The sequence below is a fragment of the Lissotriton vulgaris genome, unplaced genomic scaffold (genome assembly GCF_964263255.1).
Source record: "Lissotriton vulgaris unplaced genomic scaffold, aLisVul1.2 SCAFFOLD_1193, whole genome shotgun sequence".
NCBI classification, from domain to species: Eukaryota; Metazoa; Chordata; class Amphibia; order Caudata; family Salamandridae; genus Lissotriton; species Lissotriton vulgaris.
This window is the reverse complement of record NW_028249262.1, coordinates 165,527-184,417: the sequence shown is the minus strand read 5'-3', so window position 1 is coordinate 184,417 and position 18,891 is coordinate 165,527. Positions and strand designations below refer to the sequence as shown.

At 48.9% G+C, this 18,891-nt stretch overlaps 1 protein-coding gene across 5 annotated transcripts in view; it reads right to left on the bottom strand.

Moving 5' to 3' along the window:
- LOC147663635 (uncharacterized) overlaps positions 1-18,891 on the bottom strand; it is a 128,649-nt gene that overhangs the window by 13,178 nt on the left and 96,580 nt on the right. For all 5 annotated transcript variants that reach the window (XM_086950308.1, XM_086950307.1, XM_086950309.1 and 2 more), the window contains one exon: positions 17,136-17,249. In XM_086950308.1, coding sequence (XP_086806434.1) covers positions 17,136-17,249 — 114 coding nt within the window. The remainder of the gene's footprint in view (positions 1-17,135; positions 17,250-18,891) is intronic.

Below are 18,891 nucleotides of genomic sequence, written 5' to 3'. Positions count from 1 at the left end.
TTGCGGTCCTTGTTGTTCTCCAGGTGGAAGTTGAGGTCCCCTAGGAGGATGTAGTCAGCGGAGGGGAGGGCGTATGGGCTGATGAAGTCCGTGATGTCTTCGCTGAATTGTGTGCGTGGTCCGGGGGGTCTGTAGATGAGGGTGCCTCTGAGGGTCGTCTTTGGGTTGGTGTGAATCTGGAAGTGGAGGTGCTCGGCGGCGGCGAAGGTGTCGTTGGAGTCGGTCGTGATGCCGATGGTGTTCTTGTGGACGATGGCGATGCCTCCTCCGGTCTGGTTGACGCAGTCCCTCCTGATGATCTTGGAAGGCGATGTCTGGTGATGTTGTGTCGAGGAGGTTCCAGAGTTCCACGGCGTGTCTGTGGACGGAGCGGGTGTTGAGCAGGATGCACTTGAGGTTGCTGCTGGTGCTTGGCTTGGCGGGCGCGGGGCATGTACGGAGGCAGGTGAACCTGCAGGTTCTGCAGGTGAAGGGTCCGTGAATGTGTTTCGGGGCGGCCCGGCAGCAGGTGGGGTTCTGGCCGGCATTGAGTGTGTTTAGGGCAGCGGCGTCGTAGGTCTGTCGGGTCATCTTGCATCGGTGGGGGCCAGGGGTTCTGGCACTGGGCGCGGTCCAGGCGTGGACGGGCGCAGACGGGCTTACCTTTGGCGCGCCTTCGGCGCACAATCGGCGCGCCCGCTGCGCGTGCACGCTGCGCGTACGCGTGGACTCCGCCATAAATGGCGTAGTGGGAGGGGCGGAGCGAGGGAGGAGCAGCTGGGAGGCGGGAGCGGGGTGGCGAGTGGGGAGGGTCGAGGGAACCAGCAGGAGTGGGGGCGGGGCCGCGGGGGACCAGCGGCAGGGAACGGGGTGGGCAGCAGCGGGAACGGAAGCGCTAGGGGAACAGAACAGAAGAGAGACAATACCAACAGGGCACAATACCAACAGGGCAACACTACGGCGAACGGGGGCAGGGCAGTACACGGGGAAGGCTGAACAGGACAATCAGGACAGCAGCACAATACAAATAAAACAAATCAGGGCGATAGTACAGACCACAGTGGGGGCACAATCAGGGCAGCGATGCGAGCGGCGGCGGCAGCAGCAGGGAACCGGTGACTTCCTGGAGGGGCCACGCGGCGGGTAGAGCGACCAGCACTGACGAGGTCAGACTGGGTCACAGCTCCCCGTCGCCCGGTCTCTCCCCTAAGTACTCCGTGGGAGGGAGGAGCAGCTGGGAGGCGGGAGCGGGGTGGCGAGTGGGGAGGGTCGAGGGAATCAGCAGGAGTGGGGGCGGGGCCATGGGGAGCAGCGGCAGGGAGCGGGGTGGGCAGCAGCGGGGACGGAAGCGCTAGGGTAACAGAACAGAGACAATACCAACAGGGCACAATACCAACAGGGCAACACTACGGCGAACGGGGGCAGAGCAGTACACGGGGCAGGCTGAACAGGACAATCAGGACAGCAGCACAATACAAATAAAACAAATCAGGGCGATAGTACAGTGTGCTGTAATATCTCTTTTGCCCAACAGGAGGACTAGATCCAAGAACTTGCTAGTTATCCTGTTCTTGGAGGTGTGGGGGAAAAAGTGCAGCAAGCAAGGGCCTATAGTGGGCTCTATCTCTCTCTCAGTAACCTCCCATAACAGCGCCACTACCTCCTCCCAATATGTTCCACGCTAGGAACAATCCCATATCATGTGGCGGAAGTCTGCACCCTCCATACGACAACGCAGGCAGGGAGCTGTGGTTGTGTTAAAATATTGGTTAATCTTCGCTGGGGTAAGATACGCCCTATGCAAAATAAAAAAATTTACCAGCTGAAAACGAGCATTCCTAGTGCTTTTCCATGCCCGTTCAACTAGCTCGGCCCACACCTTCTCGGGGATCTTAACGCCCAAGTCCTCCTCCCACTTCTGCTTTAGCTACAACAACGGAATCAGCTTCACATGCGTCATTCACCGGTTTAAACAAGTAACTGCCTTAATGGTTCCCACCGCTAATACTACATATTGGCATGCCTTGGAGGTCTGCGGCTCAGAGAGCCCCTCTCTCCAGTGCTGTTGAATGGGCGAGACTAGGGCTGAATGAAGTAGATAGTCCCCACGAGGTAGATCCTACCGATCCCGCGATGCATCAAAAGGCATTAGGGCATTATCTTTATATAGGTGTTGGTCCCTTAACTGATATAGGGACAATCATTGTTATAGCCAGACTCTTGTTTATTGATTAATTGTCAGCTGCAACTGGAAAACAAAGGTCAAAAGCTTTTCTGAAATGGGAAAACGTAAGTTCAAGAGGTCCTAGCAGGGAACAAAACCAAATTTAACAAGACGGTACCGCCATCGGACACGTCCAAGCTGAATCTCTCTCTGAATTTGGGTTATACTGATTCTCTAATCGACTAGGTAGGGCCACCTCTGGGAGGTGACAAAGGTGGCTTACTCTTTTTTTTTGTGTGCATATTTTTATATAGCGCGAACTCGACCCGAAGTGATGGAGCGCTTTACATGAGCACCATATTTACATTACACATTCAGGCACGGGGAGATTTGCGCTGAATCACAGGATGTGGACGCGACCTCGAGGCTCGAACCCTGGTTTCCAGCACCAGAGTCGGCAGTTTAAGCCGACGGACCACATCCTCTCCCCAGACTCTCTTGAAGTCTCGCCCCAAAGTTGCTCTGATGTTTGCCAAAAAAGAAAAACACAGTGATAAATGGTTTTAAACTTTCAAAATGCGAGATGACAGTTGGACCCTCGACTTCCACTTCTCTGCCTGAAGGGCCTATTGCAATTGACATTTCAGAAGGAGACCCTTGGCTTAAATCCCCAGCATGCTCTAATAGATTTGCGGCTCTTTCGAAATTTACCTTTACTAAAGGGGGTTAAGGGTGGCGAGTGGGTTCAAACTACGATCCGGAGCAAATGAAAACAGAGCTACCAGGTGATGAGGTAAATTTAGGCCCTACAAGTGAAACATCATCTACAACAAACGGGCTGGGTGGGACAGCAGCAGTACGGAGTCCTAGTCCTACTCATCCTGGGACCCGGGAGATGTTTGTTTTGATAAGTAAAATTCAGGAAGAGACATCGCTTTTAAAGGCGTAGGTAGCCTCACTTACAACCGAGGGGGGGATTCACAGACAGAAAAGAGCCCTGTTGGGGTTAGGGTTAAACACGCGCCACCGGCCCTCCCTAGATCTTACACACAGTTCATTTCTGAGCACAATCAGAGCAAAGAGGTAATTATGGGAGGAAGTGCATCCACAGGCAAAAAGTCATTAAGGCTCATAAGAAAAGCATCTCCTTCCATCCACTCTTCTTACCTCTTATCCCCAAAAAGGGCCAAAACATTTGGTGATCCAAGGAAGAGGGCTCTAAGAGGGGTGTCCAAAGAGAATGAGCCTAGGACAAAACCGGATATTGGTAAAGGTCCACCTGGCCAGCCGATAAATTATGAGACAAGAGGTACAGAGAGACAATTTATTTGACAGGAGTCTCAAAGTTACCCCAAAGGATGAAGGAGGAGGAACAATCCCTAATTATTAAATCTATACATTATATCAGAGCTGTCAGAAATTGTTTCTCAATCATAAGGTTCGCTATAGTAAATGCTGCCTGTCTTAGTAGCGCAAACAGTGTGGAGAGGGCAATGGATACAATTAAACTCACACGGAGATCAAACTCTTTAGTGGAGAGCCTATTTATTTTAGGATGGCGTAAGGACCCCCTAAAGAATCATTCTATTTGCTCCAAGCAAAAACCCCCGAGAACCCAATGTTGCAGCGTAATTCAAATGTAGTAACTTCCATGGTTGATTGACTGGGAGGAGAGGTGATACATATTGGTGTGAGGGATGCTAGAAGTATACCTCTCAGTGATCAGGAACCAATGATAACAACCCATACTGGGGAGGAATCAATCTACAGCCAATTTAAGGATGAATTATGAGCCCAGCATCTCACCCCAGGGCACAACCGAGTGATGATCCAAAAATGTATAACCTTGTTTCTTTGAAAGTAGCTGGGGTCCGCTCTAAGCTAAACAACCCCGAGTGGGGCACATTTGTTGAGTCCTTCGACATATGTTTGCTTCAATAAACCTGGTCTGTTGATTCGCTCCATAGACCCGTTTTGTTACCTTCCATAAACCAGCGCACCCTAGTGTAAGTGGGAAGGGACGGTCTTCAGGAGGCCACCTAATCTGGATTCGTATCTCATTAAACATGAAAATTAGTCAAGCGGATTTTGACTCAGAAGATATTCTGGGAAATGAACATGTACAGGCTGATTCCTTGCTGTATTTCAACCGAGGGTCCCAAGGAGGCAGTGAATCCATGACCATGAATCTGCTTACTAGCCGTAGCAATACATTCTTAACCCAGTAGGCTTATTATTGCAGGGATCTTAATGCAACCTACAAGCCCCTGGATCCTGGATGTGCTCTGGCTTTTGAAAGAGGAGGACGAGCCATGGGGGATACCCTCATTAGAGGTGGTCCCCGTGAGGAGAGGGACAACTTGGATCACAAATTATTGGCGTTCACCGCTATGTTTGGGGTTTGAGAGCCTGTAATGGCCGTGCCTTATCCAACCGGAAAGCAGCCCATAGATTTAATAGACCTGGAGCAATGAGCAAAATAGATTATAAAACGGTAGTGTTATCCATCTGGTCCAAAATTAAGGACATGAAAGTCCTTCATCGACCAGACAGCGATCACAATGCCTTACAGTGTTCTCTAAATATTTCCCTGTTAAGGCCGTAGAGCACTGCTACCTCCCGAACGTTAGAGCTTGTGCACTGTAATGACGGGAGGAGAATCAAATGGCTCAAAGTAGCACTACATCAGGGAAAATGGGACTTTATGAAGAAGGAGCTGATGAAAACTATAGATGATCTTGAGAATTTGACCCCTTGGGATAGTGCATTACGATTTACATCTGAGATTCTATGTCAGGACCGGAGGCTTCAGATTATGCTATATCTTCCTTCGCTTTATTAACATAAAGACTCCACAGCAGCTTAGGAAAAGATATAATAAGAACAAAAATGCTTTAAACATAAAGCATTGACGTAATGTTCAACAAAAAATCAACAACTCCCAAGAGTCTCTTTGCTTGTAATAATAGTCCATAGTCCTTTGTCTCTGTCCATCATCACTATATAACCAGACTTCTCATCATCTTCCTCCTCTTTCTTCGCTGCTCCCGCAGCCAGATAAGTGCTTTTCTATTTGTTTCCTTTTCATTGTGATTGATTGTCTTGTGTATGATCTTTGGGGGACTCCTTGCATGGTTTATTCCCTTACAGAGTCCCCGGTTGCGGGAACGTTCTTCGTTCCTACGCGACTTTATTCCCACTTGTGTGCGGTGTGTACATAGACCGCAAGGGGGCGGCCTGTCGCCTCGCCGACCCTCCGGCGCGCCTCCGCAGTGCGAGGAGCCGGGCCGCGGAGTCTGCTTGCGCAGGGGCCGTTCCTCGCGTACCCCTCTGACACCTGGTGATCCGGGTCTGTACTTTTGCCCACTTTTGACGCCCTCTGGGGTCTGTATAGCGGTTCTGACCGCGTGAATCGCCCTCGGGCGAGATCTGTGCACCTCTTTACCCGTGTGTGGCCTAGCGCGCTTGAGGGGTACGTAGACCCGGTCCCGGCGAGGAGGGTCTGCGCGCTTGGGGGTTGGTGCAGCCCACCTGCCACGTCAGCTGGCCCAAAACGTGATCGCAGCCGCTTGGCCTGCCCACATTCGAGAACTTTCTCGGTTGCCGCCCTGTTGGGTGCCCCGCATTTGCCCTTGGTTCCGAGATGGAAGGGGAATACGATGAGGAAGCCTGCCCCTATCTGCAGGATGATGAGTTCTATCAGGCGGTGGACAACTCCATCTATCGTTGCGTGACGGAGGTGGTAGGGCCCATGGAGGACCGCCTTTCCGCCCGCATCGTGGAGGAGTGCGCGAAGCTGGCAGCGGCGCAGGTGCCTCCGTCCCCCGACCTCCCAGGGACGTCTGGCGGGTTGCCACCCGCTCCGAAGAGACCTCGTGGGGAGGGACCTTCATCAGAGGCCCAGGGCGTGGACGGGGGCGCTTTCGAGCGGCTTCGTGACGCCTTCCTGGCTAAGGCGACGGCGGTGCCCCCTGCACCCTTGGTGGACCCTGCCACTTCGGGCGACGTGTCTACGGCGCCCGCCTCCCCGATCTACGACTCTCCGGACACGGATGACGACGGGGAGTCGACCCGTTCTTGGCTTCCGACACCTTCGTCGAAGGAGATGCCCCGAGACGAGTCGGGCATGCTGGACCCGGACGAGATCGTCCACCCCCGATCCGCGGCCTGGGCCCCGGGGGAGACGGTGGCGAAGTTTGTCGCGGGCAGGCTGCGCAAGCCCCTGGAAAAGGAGGCGAGGGGTTGCCTGCGTGGGGAATGTCCTCGGCCTACTCTGGAAGGGAAAGTGGCCATGACACCAGAATTGGACCCCAAGATGGCCACCTTCCTGGCGAAATTCATGAAGGACCCCAGGAAGGGGATCGACCGGTCCTGGCGAGCTTGCCAGGACAAGTTGTTGGGTGCGGTCGGGCCCGCCACGAAGATCCTCGATATGGCGGAGGAGGCTCGAGCGAATGGCACCGCCATTTCACCGGAGGTGCTCTCCAACTGGGCCCAGAGGGTGATCGTCTTTTTGGGCAACGCCAACTGTGCCCTGTCCACGGAGAGGCGGCGTTCGCTCCTTATCAAGCTGGATCCGAAGCTGGGGGACCTGGCCTCGTCGGAGGCAGGTGCCGTGGCTCAGGGTGGCCTCTTCGGTGAGCCTTTCATCCGCGAGCTGGGAAAGTTCGTGAATACGTTCACGTCGCTGGACAAGGCTCAGTCCAGCATCAAGAAGGTGTTCCACCAGCGTTTTTCTGGAGGGGCCGGTCGCGGCAGGGGCCGCGCGATCGGCCGTGGTCAGCAGACCAACAACCGAGGACAAGGCTCCGGAAGAGGTCAGTACCAGACCTCAGCCAACTACACGAACTTCTACCCCACGAGGGGACAGCGCTATGGTGGCAGAGGGTTCAAGAAGAACTCCGGACAAGGAAATGCCCCCGGTAAGTGTACTCTGCTTGGATCAAGTTCCGATTGGGGGGCGGCTGGCAAGCTTTTACGGGGAGTGGGAATTGCTCACTGCCGACGCTTGGGTTTTGCAAACTGTAAAAGGTTTCCATATCGAGTTTTACGACCAGCCAACTCAGGCGAGGCCCCCGCGCCCGATGGTCTTTTCAGACTCCGACGCGCGATTGATAGACGAAGAGGTCTCAGACTTGCTGCGCAAGGGAGCCATCCGTCTATCAACGCGCCAACCACATGGGTTCCTCAGCAACGTCTTCCTAGTGGACAAGACGGATGGGGGCAAGAGGCCGGTGATCAATCTCAAAGAGTTCAATGGGTGGTTGGTCTACCGTCACTTCAAGATGGAGGGGATCCACCTCCTCCGAGACGTGCTCCTCCCTCGGGATTGGATGGTATGACTGGATCTCAAGGACGCCTACTTGGTCGTTCCCATCCACCCCCCTCATCGTCGCTTCCTACAATTCCTGTGGGACGGCACAGGCGGTCTTGAGCCTGCCGGGTCGGAAGGTCGAGAAGGTTCGACACCTGCTTCGGCAGACGATCGCAAGGGATCGTACGTCACTGCGTCATATCGCCAAGGTGGTGGGCCTTCTCTCGTCCTCCATCCAGGCGATTTTCCCGGGCCCGTTGCACTACAGGGCTCTGCAACGCTTGAAGGCGCAGCATCTGCGCCGTGGGATGTGTTACGACCAGTGGGTTCCCCTCACGGACGAAGTGAAGGAGGAAATGTCATGGTGGCTGTCTCACATGGAGGCATGGAATGGGCGAGCGATATTCGGTTCGGCTCTGGACCTGATCATAGAGTCCGACGCCAGCAGGTCGGGCTGGGGCGCCCGGTGCGGGGATTTTTCCACCGGCGGCGCCTGGTCATCAGAAGAACGGCAATTGCATATCAATTGTTTGGAGCTCCTTGCGGGCTCCTTCGCGGTTCGCTGTTGGACCAAGGACTCGGTCAAGGCTTGTGTCCTGTTGTGGATGGACAATATTTCGGCGGTTCGATATGTGAACCACCTAGGAGGTCCTCGTTCCCGCGCCTTGGCGGACTTAGCGAAGGACTTCTGGGATTATTGCCTGTCTCGTCACATTGCGGTGACGGCGGAGTATCTGCCAGGCCAATGCAATCAGGTAGCGGATTGGCACTCTCGGCATCTCAGGGACGCCAGCCAGTGGAAACTGGATCCGGAGGTCTTCCGGTGGCTGCACTCCCTCTGGGGCCCCTTCTCGGTGGACCTCTTTGCGTCCCGTCTTGACCACCAGCTGCCGCGGTTTTACAGCTGGAGGCCGGACCCTCTAGCGGAGGCCACGGACGCGTTCTTGCAGGAGTGGAGTCGGGAACAGCCGTTTGCGTTTCCCCCGTTCTCCATGATCATGCGGACGGCGGCTCAAATTCGCCGCCAGGGTGCGCAACTGGTGTTGGTTACACCGCTGTGGAGGTCTCAAGTATGGTTTCCGGTTCTTCTGGAACTTTCTTGGGATTTTCCAATCCTACTCCCCCTGTTTCCTCTGCTCCTGACGAACCCGGATCAGGAACCTCACCCTCTCGTCACGCAGAACACTCTCCGCCTCGTGGCGTGGAGGCTCTCAGGAGACGCTGGGCGCTCCCGGGCCTTTCGGGGTCGGCTGAGCACTTGCTCTCCAAAGCATGGGCCGATATTACGACGAAGCGTTACAGATCCGCTTGGCTTAAGTGGATGCGTTGGTGTTTACGAAGGGATTTGGATCCCGTGGTCGCAGGCCTTGTTCCCGTGCTGAATTTCCTGGCGCATTTGGCCGACAAGGGTCTAGCGTATAGGACGATCAATGCCATTCGGTCGGCAATTTCTGCGGACCATGATAACGTCGATGGCCATCCAGTAGGGGAACATCCTTTTGTGTGTCGGCTTCTGCGAGCTGTTCGTCTCGCGCTGCCGCCTGAGCCCAGGTACTCCGTCCTTTGGGAAGTCAATTTGGTTCTGAATTTGTTCCTGTCGTGGCCGGCCAACTCTTATCTGTCTCTTAAGGAGCTGTCGGCGAAGTTAGCCATGTTGTTATGTCTGGTTTCTTGTAGGCGCGTCTCGGACGTGCGCGCGCTGGATGTTTCTGCACGCATTTTTTCCCCGGATGGGGTTACTTTTACCGTGGGCCGGCGTACTAAGACGTCGTCGCGTTCCATTTCTTATCCAGCCTTTACTGACACTCCTAAGTTGTGTGTCGTGCAATGCCTCAAAGCATATGAGGACCTGACCTTGGATCTGCGCCCTCCGGGCGAGCGTCAGTTGTTGATTGCCCTGCGGAAGCCACACAAAGCTGTCTCCTCCCCTACTATTGCTCGGTGGGTGCGATGGGTCATGCAAGAAGCGGGCATCAATACTTCTCTCTTTGGAGCACACTCCGCCAGGGGGGCCATGGCCTCTAAGGCATTCTCGGTGGGTGCTCGTCTGGAGGACCTAATGCGCGCGGCGGATTGGTCCTCGGATTCCACCTTCAAGAGGTTTTATTTTAAGCCGGTGGTGGATTTGGCTCAGTTGGTGGTAAGTAAGCTTTAAACTAGCATAATCTGAAGCCTCCGGTCCTGACATAGAATCGAAATTTGCCTAGCTTACGTAACGGTAAGTTTCAATTCTATTAAGGACACGGAGGCGAGGATTATCCCACCCAGGCCACAGTGGTGTCTCTACCCACCCGTATGGCAGTAAGTAAAGCGTTTTCCTTTACATTGTCAGTACTGTGTTGTTCACTGAATGCTCCTCGCCTTGTTGTCGCATTCCTGGGCCACCTCGCTGATACTGTTCCTTTTTTGACAGGCAACGACGGTGCTAAGCAGGACCAATGAGGCTCAAGCGTGATCTGCGCGAAGAAAGAGGAGGAAGATGATGAGAAGTCCGGTTATATAGTGATGATGGACAGTGTGAAAGGACTATGGACTATTGTTACGCAAAGAGACTCTTGGGAGTTGTTGTTTATTTCTTGGTTGAACATTACGTCAATGCTTTATGTTTAAAGCATTTTTGTTCTTATTATATCTTTTCCTAAGCTGCTGTGGAGTCTTTATGTTAATAAAGCGAAGGAAGATATAGCATAATCCTCGCCTCCGTGTCCTTAATAGAATTGAAACTTACCGTTACGTAAGCTAGGCAAATTTCGATTCACCACAAGTTGTTTACAAAATTGGGAGAGCTATTGACTCCGAACCTGTACATGGTTCAACAAAGTGTGTAGCAAGGGAAAACTAGAGCTACGAAAGGCTCTTATGAAAGGAGATATCCCTACTATTAGAGTTTGTAGGGCTAATTATAAACTAGCCCAGAAAGAATGGGAGTGCAGGCTTTGGGAGAAGCTATAAGAGGCCTCGGGGAAAAAAATGAATTTCAAGAGACTGTGGCAGTTGATATCCAACAAAGGGCAGAAGTCCAGTATTTGTCGTAGCAACTGCATAAAATCAGAAACCTGGCATTCTTACTTCGCAGATTTGTATGGCCCCTCTACTGCTGTGAGTGACGTAGAGAAGAATCACAGGATATTATGGAATATTCCCGGAGTTCACATCCCTGATATCCCAAATAGGCCTGGCAGACTCTATGAGGGCAATTAAATCTATAGCTGTTGAGAAGGCTGCAGGCCCTGACTGGGTCCCGGGCGATCTGTTCCTTTCCGAAATTGAGTCCTGGGCTAAATATATCAATATTCTAACCAACGCAGTTCTAGCTGGAATGGACATACCGTCTAGTTGGAAGGGAGCAGAAATCGCCCCAGTATATAAGAAGGGCCGAAGGGATTCTCCATCGAACTATAGACCCATAAACCTAATGGATGTTCTGTAAAAAGTCTTCTGTAGACAAATCCTCTATAAAGTGGAGGAGTGGATAGAGGGAAAATCTGAGTTGTCACATCTACAGGCAGGGTTCAGAAGACAAACAAGTATCATAGACCAGGTTGGTTTGTAGCGATATACTGGGAAACTGTTATGCGGGAAAAAGCTTATCTGGTATTTGCTGATCTGAAAACTGCATTTGACTTGGTTCCCCGCCCAAAAATGTGGGAAGTGTTGATATGGAAAATCCCCTTGACCTGTTAAAAGTCATCAGGCACCAAGGGTGAACTCACAGACAAAATAGCCATTCATAAGGGTGTTCGGCAAGGCACCTACCCTGTTTTCTTTGCACTTGAACAGGGTGGTAGCACACTTGGAAGACTGTATAAATGAGGCACCCAGGTTGGCGGGAAGGAATATTCCCCATCTCCTGTTTGCCAACGATACTCTCTTGAGCTCAAAGACTCCTCAAGGTTTACAGACGCTGGTAGACAGATTTGGGGATTTCTGTAAACAAAGAGGTTTGGCAATAAACTTCGATAAAACAAACTTTATTGCCATAAACCCACATAGATCATTCCCTTGTTCTGTCCTCTTAGAAGATGCATCCTTGGAAAGAGTATCCAAGTTCAATTATCTGGGCATCACACTTACAAAAAATATGTCTTGAGCACAACAGATGAGGAAAAGTGCGATGAGCCTGACCCACAGTGCAGCAGCTGTTCTTAGACCTTTTAGATCCGCAAAAGCCAAATGGATCTCACCTTTTTTTTTAAAGTAAGTAGGTCTAAGGCGGAGGCCAGTGCATTATATGGGGCAGAGATCTGGGGTTGCTCTAGCGTAACTGATCTTAGTAGAGCAGAAAATCTATTTCTGCGTACATTGGTTAATCTACTAAAAAGCACTCCCCTTGTCCCATTATCCCACGACTTATGGTTGCCACCGGTGGTGAAAAAGGCTAAATTACGTCTCCGTATGCTTTAGTGGAGACTCAAACATACACATGCCCTTCGATTGCAAGTGGGCGGTAAGCTACCACTTCACTTAGCACCTTGTCACATTACATATTGAGCACTTAGGAGAGATATGGCTAATAGGGTCTTCATGCACATAACATTTGTTGCACCCCTTTTTTATATACTTCATCACCTTAATTTAGTTTCCCTTAAAACTTGGTTTTCTATTTTTCTTGCATGACATGAATGCACCTTACCATCGCGCACCTCCCCTTTCCTCACTTTCTATTTTTGGAGTGCAAATTCTAACAGTTTCGTTTTGTTCACAAGAAATGTATATATTGGCTGTATATATTTGACATATTTTTGAGACTTTGGTACTTATTGCATTTGTAGGTTCCTGTGGAATGAATACTTGAACATTTTCTGGAACTTAAAATCTAATATATCCCCTGAAGAAGGGTTCGTGCTGTATAGAACCCGAAATGCATTGGGATTTGTTTCTATAATTGTTTAAGACCCGATCTTGCTACAACCGAAAAATATATTTTTTGACTCTGTATGAATTGTTCTAAAATGTATACATTTATGTTGCTTCAGAAATGAAATGTTTATTTGATAAATTACGGTATATAATGAAAAAATACTACAGGTTTAATTAAACTCAACACCGTAAGAGTATTGATTCACTGTATTAATTTTGTTTTAAATGGTTGAGGAGATGACTCCGGTCGCCCAACAATTGCTGTGCTCCGCTTAACAGGTTGTGGAGATTCCACAGCCCTTTCACAATAGTTTCACTGTAGAGTGTTACCTTAAGTCTGTTGATATGGTTTCTTGCCCAGTTTGCAGTAGCGCTGATGAGTCTCTAGCCCACTTGTTTTCTTTTTTGTTCAGGTTATATCCGACCATGGATAAAATGGATCCTGCCTACATGTAGACTGACGGGATGCAGGCAGTACCATACCTCACTCAGGCTACTGTGAGTTGAAACCAGAGAAGCCGCAGCACGTGCAGTGGCCAAATGCCTGAAATGGTGGTAGGCTATTCGAGCTAGAGCCCATGGAATGTGAGGGTCACAAACTGGTAACGATAACAGTCGATTAATAAGGGGAAACCAGTATAATGGCTTCGAATATCAACGTGAATAGCTACTAACAGTGGAGAATTGAACTACCATGCACTGCAGGAGATAGCAATTATTTTTCTTTTTTAGGAAATATATTTTAAAATGTTGCTTTCGGATTGCACTTTGCACTTTATTCATGATTTTGTATTTTACATATCTACATATTTCTATGATCCTGATGAAAGATGTATTGTCAATTTCACTGTTTTAACACTTTTTTATACAATCCAACGACTGCATGTATACTTTGATGGTTTTAATTGAATCAAATAACGTAAATTGATGATAATTAGGACTACTTAAAAGTGACTGTTCTCAAATAAACATCTGGATTGAAAATAAAAACGGAGTAGAACAAATTAAACACATATTATGCATATTGGATAGTTTTATCCTCAATACATTTGTAAACCCAATTATATTATTTTCAAGAATTGGACCACGGATTCAGCCATTGATGCCGCTGCGAGTCAGACTCAATATGTGTCCAAGAGTTACAGACGTACGCTCTCCTTCTTGTAGTCTGAAATCTTCCACTGCATCTTTCAGTGTAAATCTACACACGTGGCTTGCTCTAAAAAGCAGACCATATCAATCCAATCCTTAAAGAACCAGGCTGGCTGCTTATTGAAATCTTCACCAACTTCAAAATCGCCTGCATTACTGACTCGGCGGTCCACACTGTCCTTCCATCTTACCACAAAAGACAAACTCCAAACAACATGGACCAAAAGAGGGAAAGCCAACCTCTTTCTTAAAATCCATGACACAAGGAAAAGCAAAACTGCTAGCTCAGCCTTCTCCTGCCTACTTTGGAACTTCATCCTGATGCCTTCGGAAGAAACAGAACCTCCCATCATTCAGTAAAGACTCTTCTCTTTAAAAAAGTGTCTGGTCTAACTATCTGTCTCTGGATCAGTTGCCTCCCCCACTCCTCTTCTGTTTTATTCCTAGGCTCTCCTCCCCTCCCCAAATCCCTTGTTAACTATTACTTGTTATCTGAAGCGCAGTCCTGTTCTGTGTAAGGCGCTCCAGTGCCCTTGAGGCTAGATTTATTTTATTTATTTATTTTGGGCATTTATAGAGCGCTCTGTTACCCGTAGGTGTCCTGGCGCTAAGTATTACTCCTGAGATAGAGGTGGGTTAGTGAATCAGATGGTAAACAGCCATGTCTTTAAAGCTCTTCTAAAGGCCATGAGGTCCATCATTTTTCTGAGGGCTTGAGGCAAAGCGTTCCAAGCTTGGAATGCGCCCAGCACAAAGCTTCTGCCTCCCCAGCGCGCTCTCCTAATACGGGGCACCGTGATCAACCCCATGTCCGTCGATTTAAGATTTCTAGACGGACGGTACCTAAGAAAGTACCGCCGAAAGAATAGGGGTCCCTTGCCTTGTAAGGACTTAAATACTAGGCATAATGCTTTAAAAAGGATTCTCTTTCGCATTGGAAGCCAGTGCAGCTTGACCAGCTCCTGAGACACGGGGACAAATTTTGGGATCCCCAAAATGAGCCTAGCAGCCGCATTTTGTACTACCTGCAATTTATTGAGTACCCCCTGTTGGGCACCAAGAAATAGACTATTGCAATAGTCCAACTTTGCCATGACCAACGTTGTGACCACTGTTTTCTATCGCTGTCAGGAATGAAAGGAAGGATCTAGCAGATGGATTTGAGCAGGTAGGCCACCGAGGAGGATAGTGCATTGACCTGGGGGCGAAAGGTAAGTTGATCATCGATCAACACCCCCAGGTTTTTCATCTTCGCTACTGGGGTGGGGGCCTTGCCCATCTGGTCTGGCCACCAGCTTGGGCTCCAGAAGTTAGTGTTTGAACCAAACACTATAACTTCGGTTTTAGCCGAGTTAAGTTTAAGGCAGTTAACAGCCATCCAATTTCCAACCGCCAGCATACAATCCTGGAAATTCCTTGCTACATCTTCTTCCATCCCTGGTAGAACCGACACCACAATCTGGGTATCGTCAGCATAAGATGTAAGATCAAAACCATGTGCCCGAATTACTGGAGCCAATTAGCTAACATAAACTTTAAATAACGTAGAGCTCAAAGACGAGCCCTGAGGAACTCCGCAAGGCAGGATGAAGGGTTTTGACTCATAATCTCCTAAAGCCACACTCTGGGCTCTGCCGGATAGGAAGGCTTTAAGTATGTCAAGCGCTTTCCCTTGTACTCTGCAGGCCTTCAGACGGTCAAGTAAGATCCCATGGTGGACCGTATCGAAGGCCGCGGAGAGGTCCAACAGCACCAGGGCAGCCCTCCCTCCCGCATCGGTCACTGCTCTAATCTTCTCAGTTGTTTAAACCATGTTGGGAGGGGTCCAGAGATTGAGTGGCAGCCAGGAAAGAGCTTAGTTGAGTGTTCAGCGCCTTTTCAATTATTTTAGCAGGTAAAGGGAGCCTTGCTATTGGGCGATAGTTATTTGGGTCCCTGATATTCAGATTAGGTTTTTTTAGTAGGGGCAAAATTGAGGCATGTTTCCACCACGCTGGGAAGCCTCCTGTCGCAAGCATTTTGTTAAAAACGGTCACCAGCGATGAGACTATCGGATCTGGGGCCATTTTTATCACAGCCACCGGGCAAGGGACTGACGGAGCACCTGATTTTGCCGCTAACAATAGCCGCATAATTTCTTCACCATTTACTGGCGAAAAACTGTCCAGATTTTGTCCTAAGGATGACTGCATAACGTTTTCTGAGAGACCACCTGGCTATTCAACCTCTCCTGACTAGAGAAGGCTTTAAAAATCGTCTCCACCTTACCTAGAAAAAATCTGGCAAGATCTTCACATAATCCAGCACTTGTGGGAATGACCGCGGGAACCGGGTCAGCCAAAACTGCCACCGTGGTAAACAGTTCCTTCGCAGAGTTCTTAGCAAAGTTTATGCGATTGGTATAGTACTCTTGTTTTGCCTTCCCCACCGTTTTTTTATACGCTAGGAGACTATGTTTAAGAAGCATTCTATCACTTTCCCTATATTCCTTCCGCCAAGCCCTTTCCAGTTTTTTACATTCCAACTTGTGATTTCGTAATTCCTCCGAATACCACGGGGCTGAGGGCTGGGCTCTGGCCAGGAGGCGTAGTTTGGGTGGGGCAAGGATATTGCAGGCTTTATCAATCCAGCTAGTATGGGCGAGCGCCGCCGCCTCCACCTCTAATGGAGGGGGCTCCTTTGAGGAACACAAATAATCTTCCAGTGCGCTACCCTCAATTTTATTCCAGGCCCTGCACATCCTGGCTACTTTAGGCAGGCACCCCCCACCTTGGGATTTAGGCATAGAGATGGAAAATAGCAGCGCCCTATGGTCGGTCCAGGTGAGCGGTATAGATTTAGTAGATCCAGGCTATGAAACCCCGAACGTAAATAATAAAAGCAAGCTGTGCTCAAAGGACTTGTAATAATGAAAGAATGAAGACCAAACCCCATCCACTTAAGAAAATATATGTTTTACACATACAGAAGTGGTTGTAGGCACAGCACAACATTGAAAGATAGGTATTCCTGCACCTCAATTTTCAGGTTCATTGCAGTGAATTATTCCCAGACACAGAAAAGATCTTTGTGGTCTCTAGAAGGGCACACAAAATCAATATGTTGCTGTTACTATCTAGTCAATTCACTCTCTTGTTTTCATTTAGTTGGCTACTTTGCTCTCCCTCTGTATTACCGGTTTGTTTGCCCTTGCCTACTAAGGATACCGGAGCAGCTGTTTTTTAACTGTAGGGTTTCAATGAGGGGATTACAAATGGTCTATAAACTATAAACACATATATAAGTAAAATGAGACTTATTCGCTTATTCAAGCAGCTGCTGGTTGGTGAAAGGTCACGTCTTTGTCCTCTGCGACACCATAAAGAAGACGTGTTACTGAGTGTCAACATTTGTTTATTTTATATGTGAAAGGTGTCGAGATGCAGGACTCTCTACTGCATCTACGTGGATGCCAAGGCTGAAGGTTCTACAGGCAACCTTTAGAAATACTTAAATATACAATTATAGTCCACAACTGTAATGACACATTTAATTCTGAAATTCTGACATTTCTGTACTTTTGATGTTGTCAGAACTGTACGTTATTACCTATAAGCAGTTATTAAAGCAGTGGGTGTAATACATTTCAGTTTGGAATAACAAGACATCACATCCATTACTCTTCACCTGGATGGAGGTGATCAATGTTTTCGCTTCCTTCCGCGTCCTGAAGATTGTCCAGATGCAGGTTCTCCTCTCTTCTAATGTTGAATAACTCGTCAGGACTGGTAAATGAGTCATCTGTTTAATAAGGCAACAATATATGATTTCAGCTCACTTCTAAGCATGGAGGCACACATCTTTCTAGTTCCGACATTCTTCTTATTGAGTTACTTGTCCTGTGTTAGGCCTCAATTTCCTCGAAATCCCTTGTATTGAGAGAACACAAAGGTCTTTCATGGAAAGGGTAAACCTATTGTCTCGTATATTTGAGGAGGAGGGGGAGGTGTTCCAGGAGCGGCTCGCCCTAGAGCAATGTGTATATTCAAAAGCATTCACAAAAGGGGACAAGGTCAAAGGCGAGTCGATATATATTGATTGTATTCTAATTGATTAAAGGAATTGGTGCCTCATGTTTCTTTATTTTGCTTGTTGTCTTCAGTATTTGAGACTCTTGTAGTGAGAATTGCGAGATCTGAAAGAACAGCGAACAGGTGTTTTACCCCCTTGTTGTCATGCAGGCCCGGGGCTTTCTGAAGGTGGTAATTAAAGAAACAGGGGTGTCTCTACTGATTGATCTATGGAGTGAGAAATACTGTGCTTGACAGGACAAGCACATATCTATCAGGAGGCGTGTAAGGCGCTGTGAGCAGAACGGTGCTAAAAGTCCAACTCGGTCCGTGGAGCAGCCAGAAAGCATTCCCACACAAACCTGTTTCTTTAATTACTGCCTTGAGAAAGCCCCAGGCCTGCACGCCAACAAGGGGGTGAAACGTGTTCGCTGTTCTTTCAGATCTTACAATCCTCACCACAAGAGTCTCAAAAATAATGGAGAGCAAGTAAAATAAAGAAACCTGAGGCACCAATTCAGGACTACAGATTAATTTTATCAATTAGAAAACATTCAATATATTCTATAACGATTCAGCTGTGTCCTTGTCCCCTTTTGTAAACCTATTGCCCCACTTCGTCATGCTCAGTATGGAATGTCCGTTCACACACTTTATGGGTTCCAGTGGGTGGGCCAAAATATTTACAGGATTTTTAAACATGAACATATATTTTCAAATGTGACCCTTGGTACTAAAATTATGTGGAATTACCAAAGTTTCTAGATAAAACTCTTCAGAGACAGACACTGCCCCCCACTCTGATTTTTATTTTAGTTGCAGGTATTTGAGGAGGATGAAAGGTACTAAACCCCTCTGCGACAAGCAAAATGATACACTTCAATCCATTTGAAGGATGCAGGACAATGTTTTCACATTAATGGAAACGATCGGATGCAAAACAAGGCATATACAATAGCTGCTAAACAAATCTGGCAAGCCTGTAGACACCCGGACAGAAATGTTACTAGTCAGTGCTCTCCAGTTATAAAAAAAATAATAGCCTATTTTGTGTTGAGTGGGTATTGATACGTACGGCCCTGACAAAACTTTGGGGAAAAATACAAGAAGTAGAATACAGTGAACCTGCCCTGGCCATGGACAGGTGTGACCAGGGGGCGGAGGGGGGTCCCCCTTCTCCGACACCCTCTCCATGTCTATTCCCCTCTTTGTCTCCAATGCAGCAGCCTGAGGTCTGGAAAAGAGAGACTCCCTTCACTTCGACAGGCCCACGCGATGAAGAAGGGCACTGTTTCTTTAACTGGGCTGAGTTCAAGCCCGGACACGCCCCCGGGTCAGCTGGGACTGCGGATGTAAATACCGGCTCTCCTGAG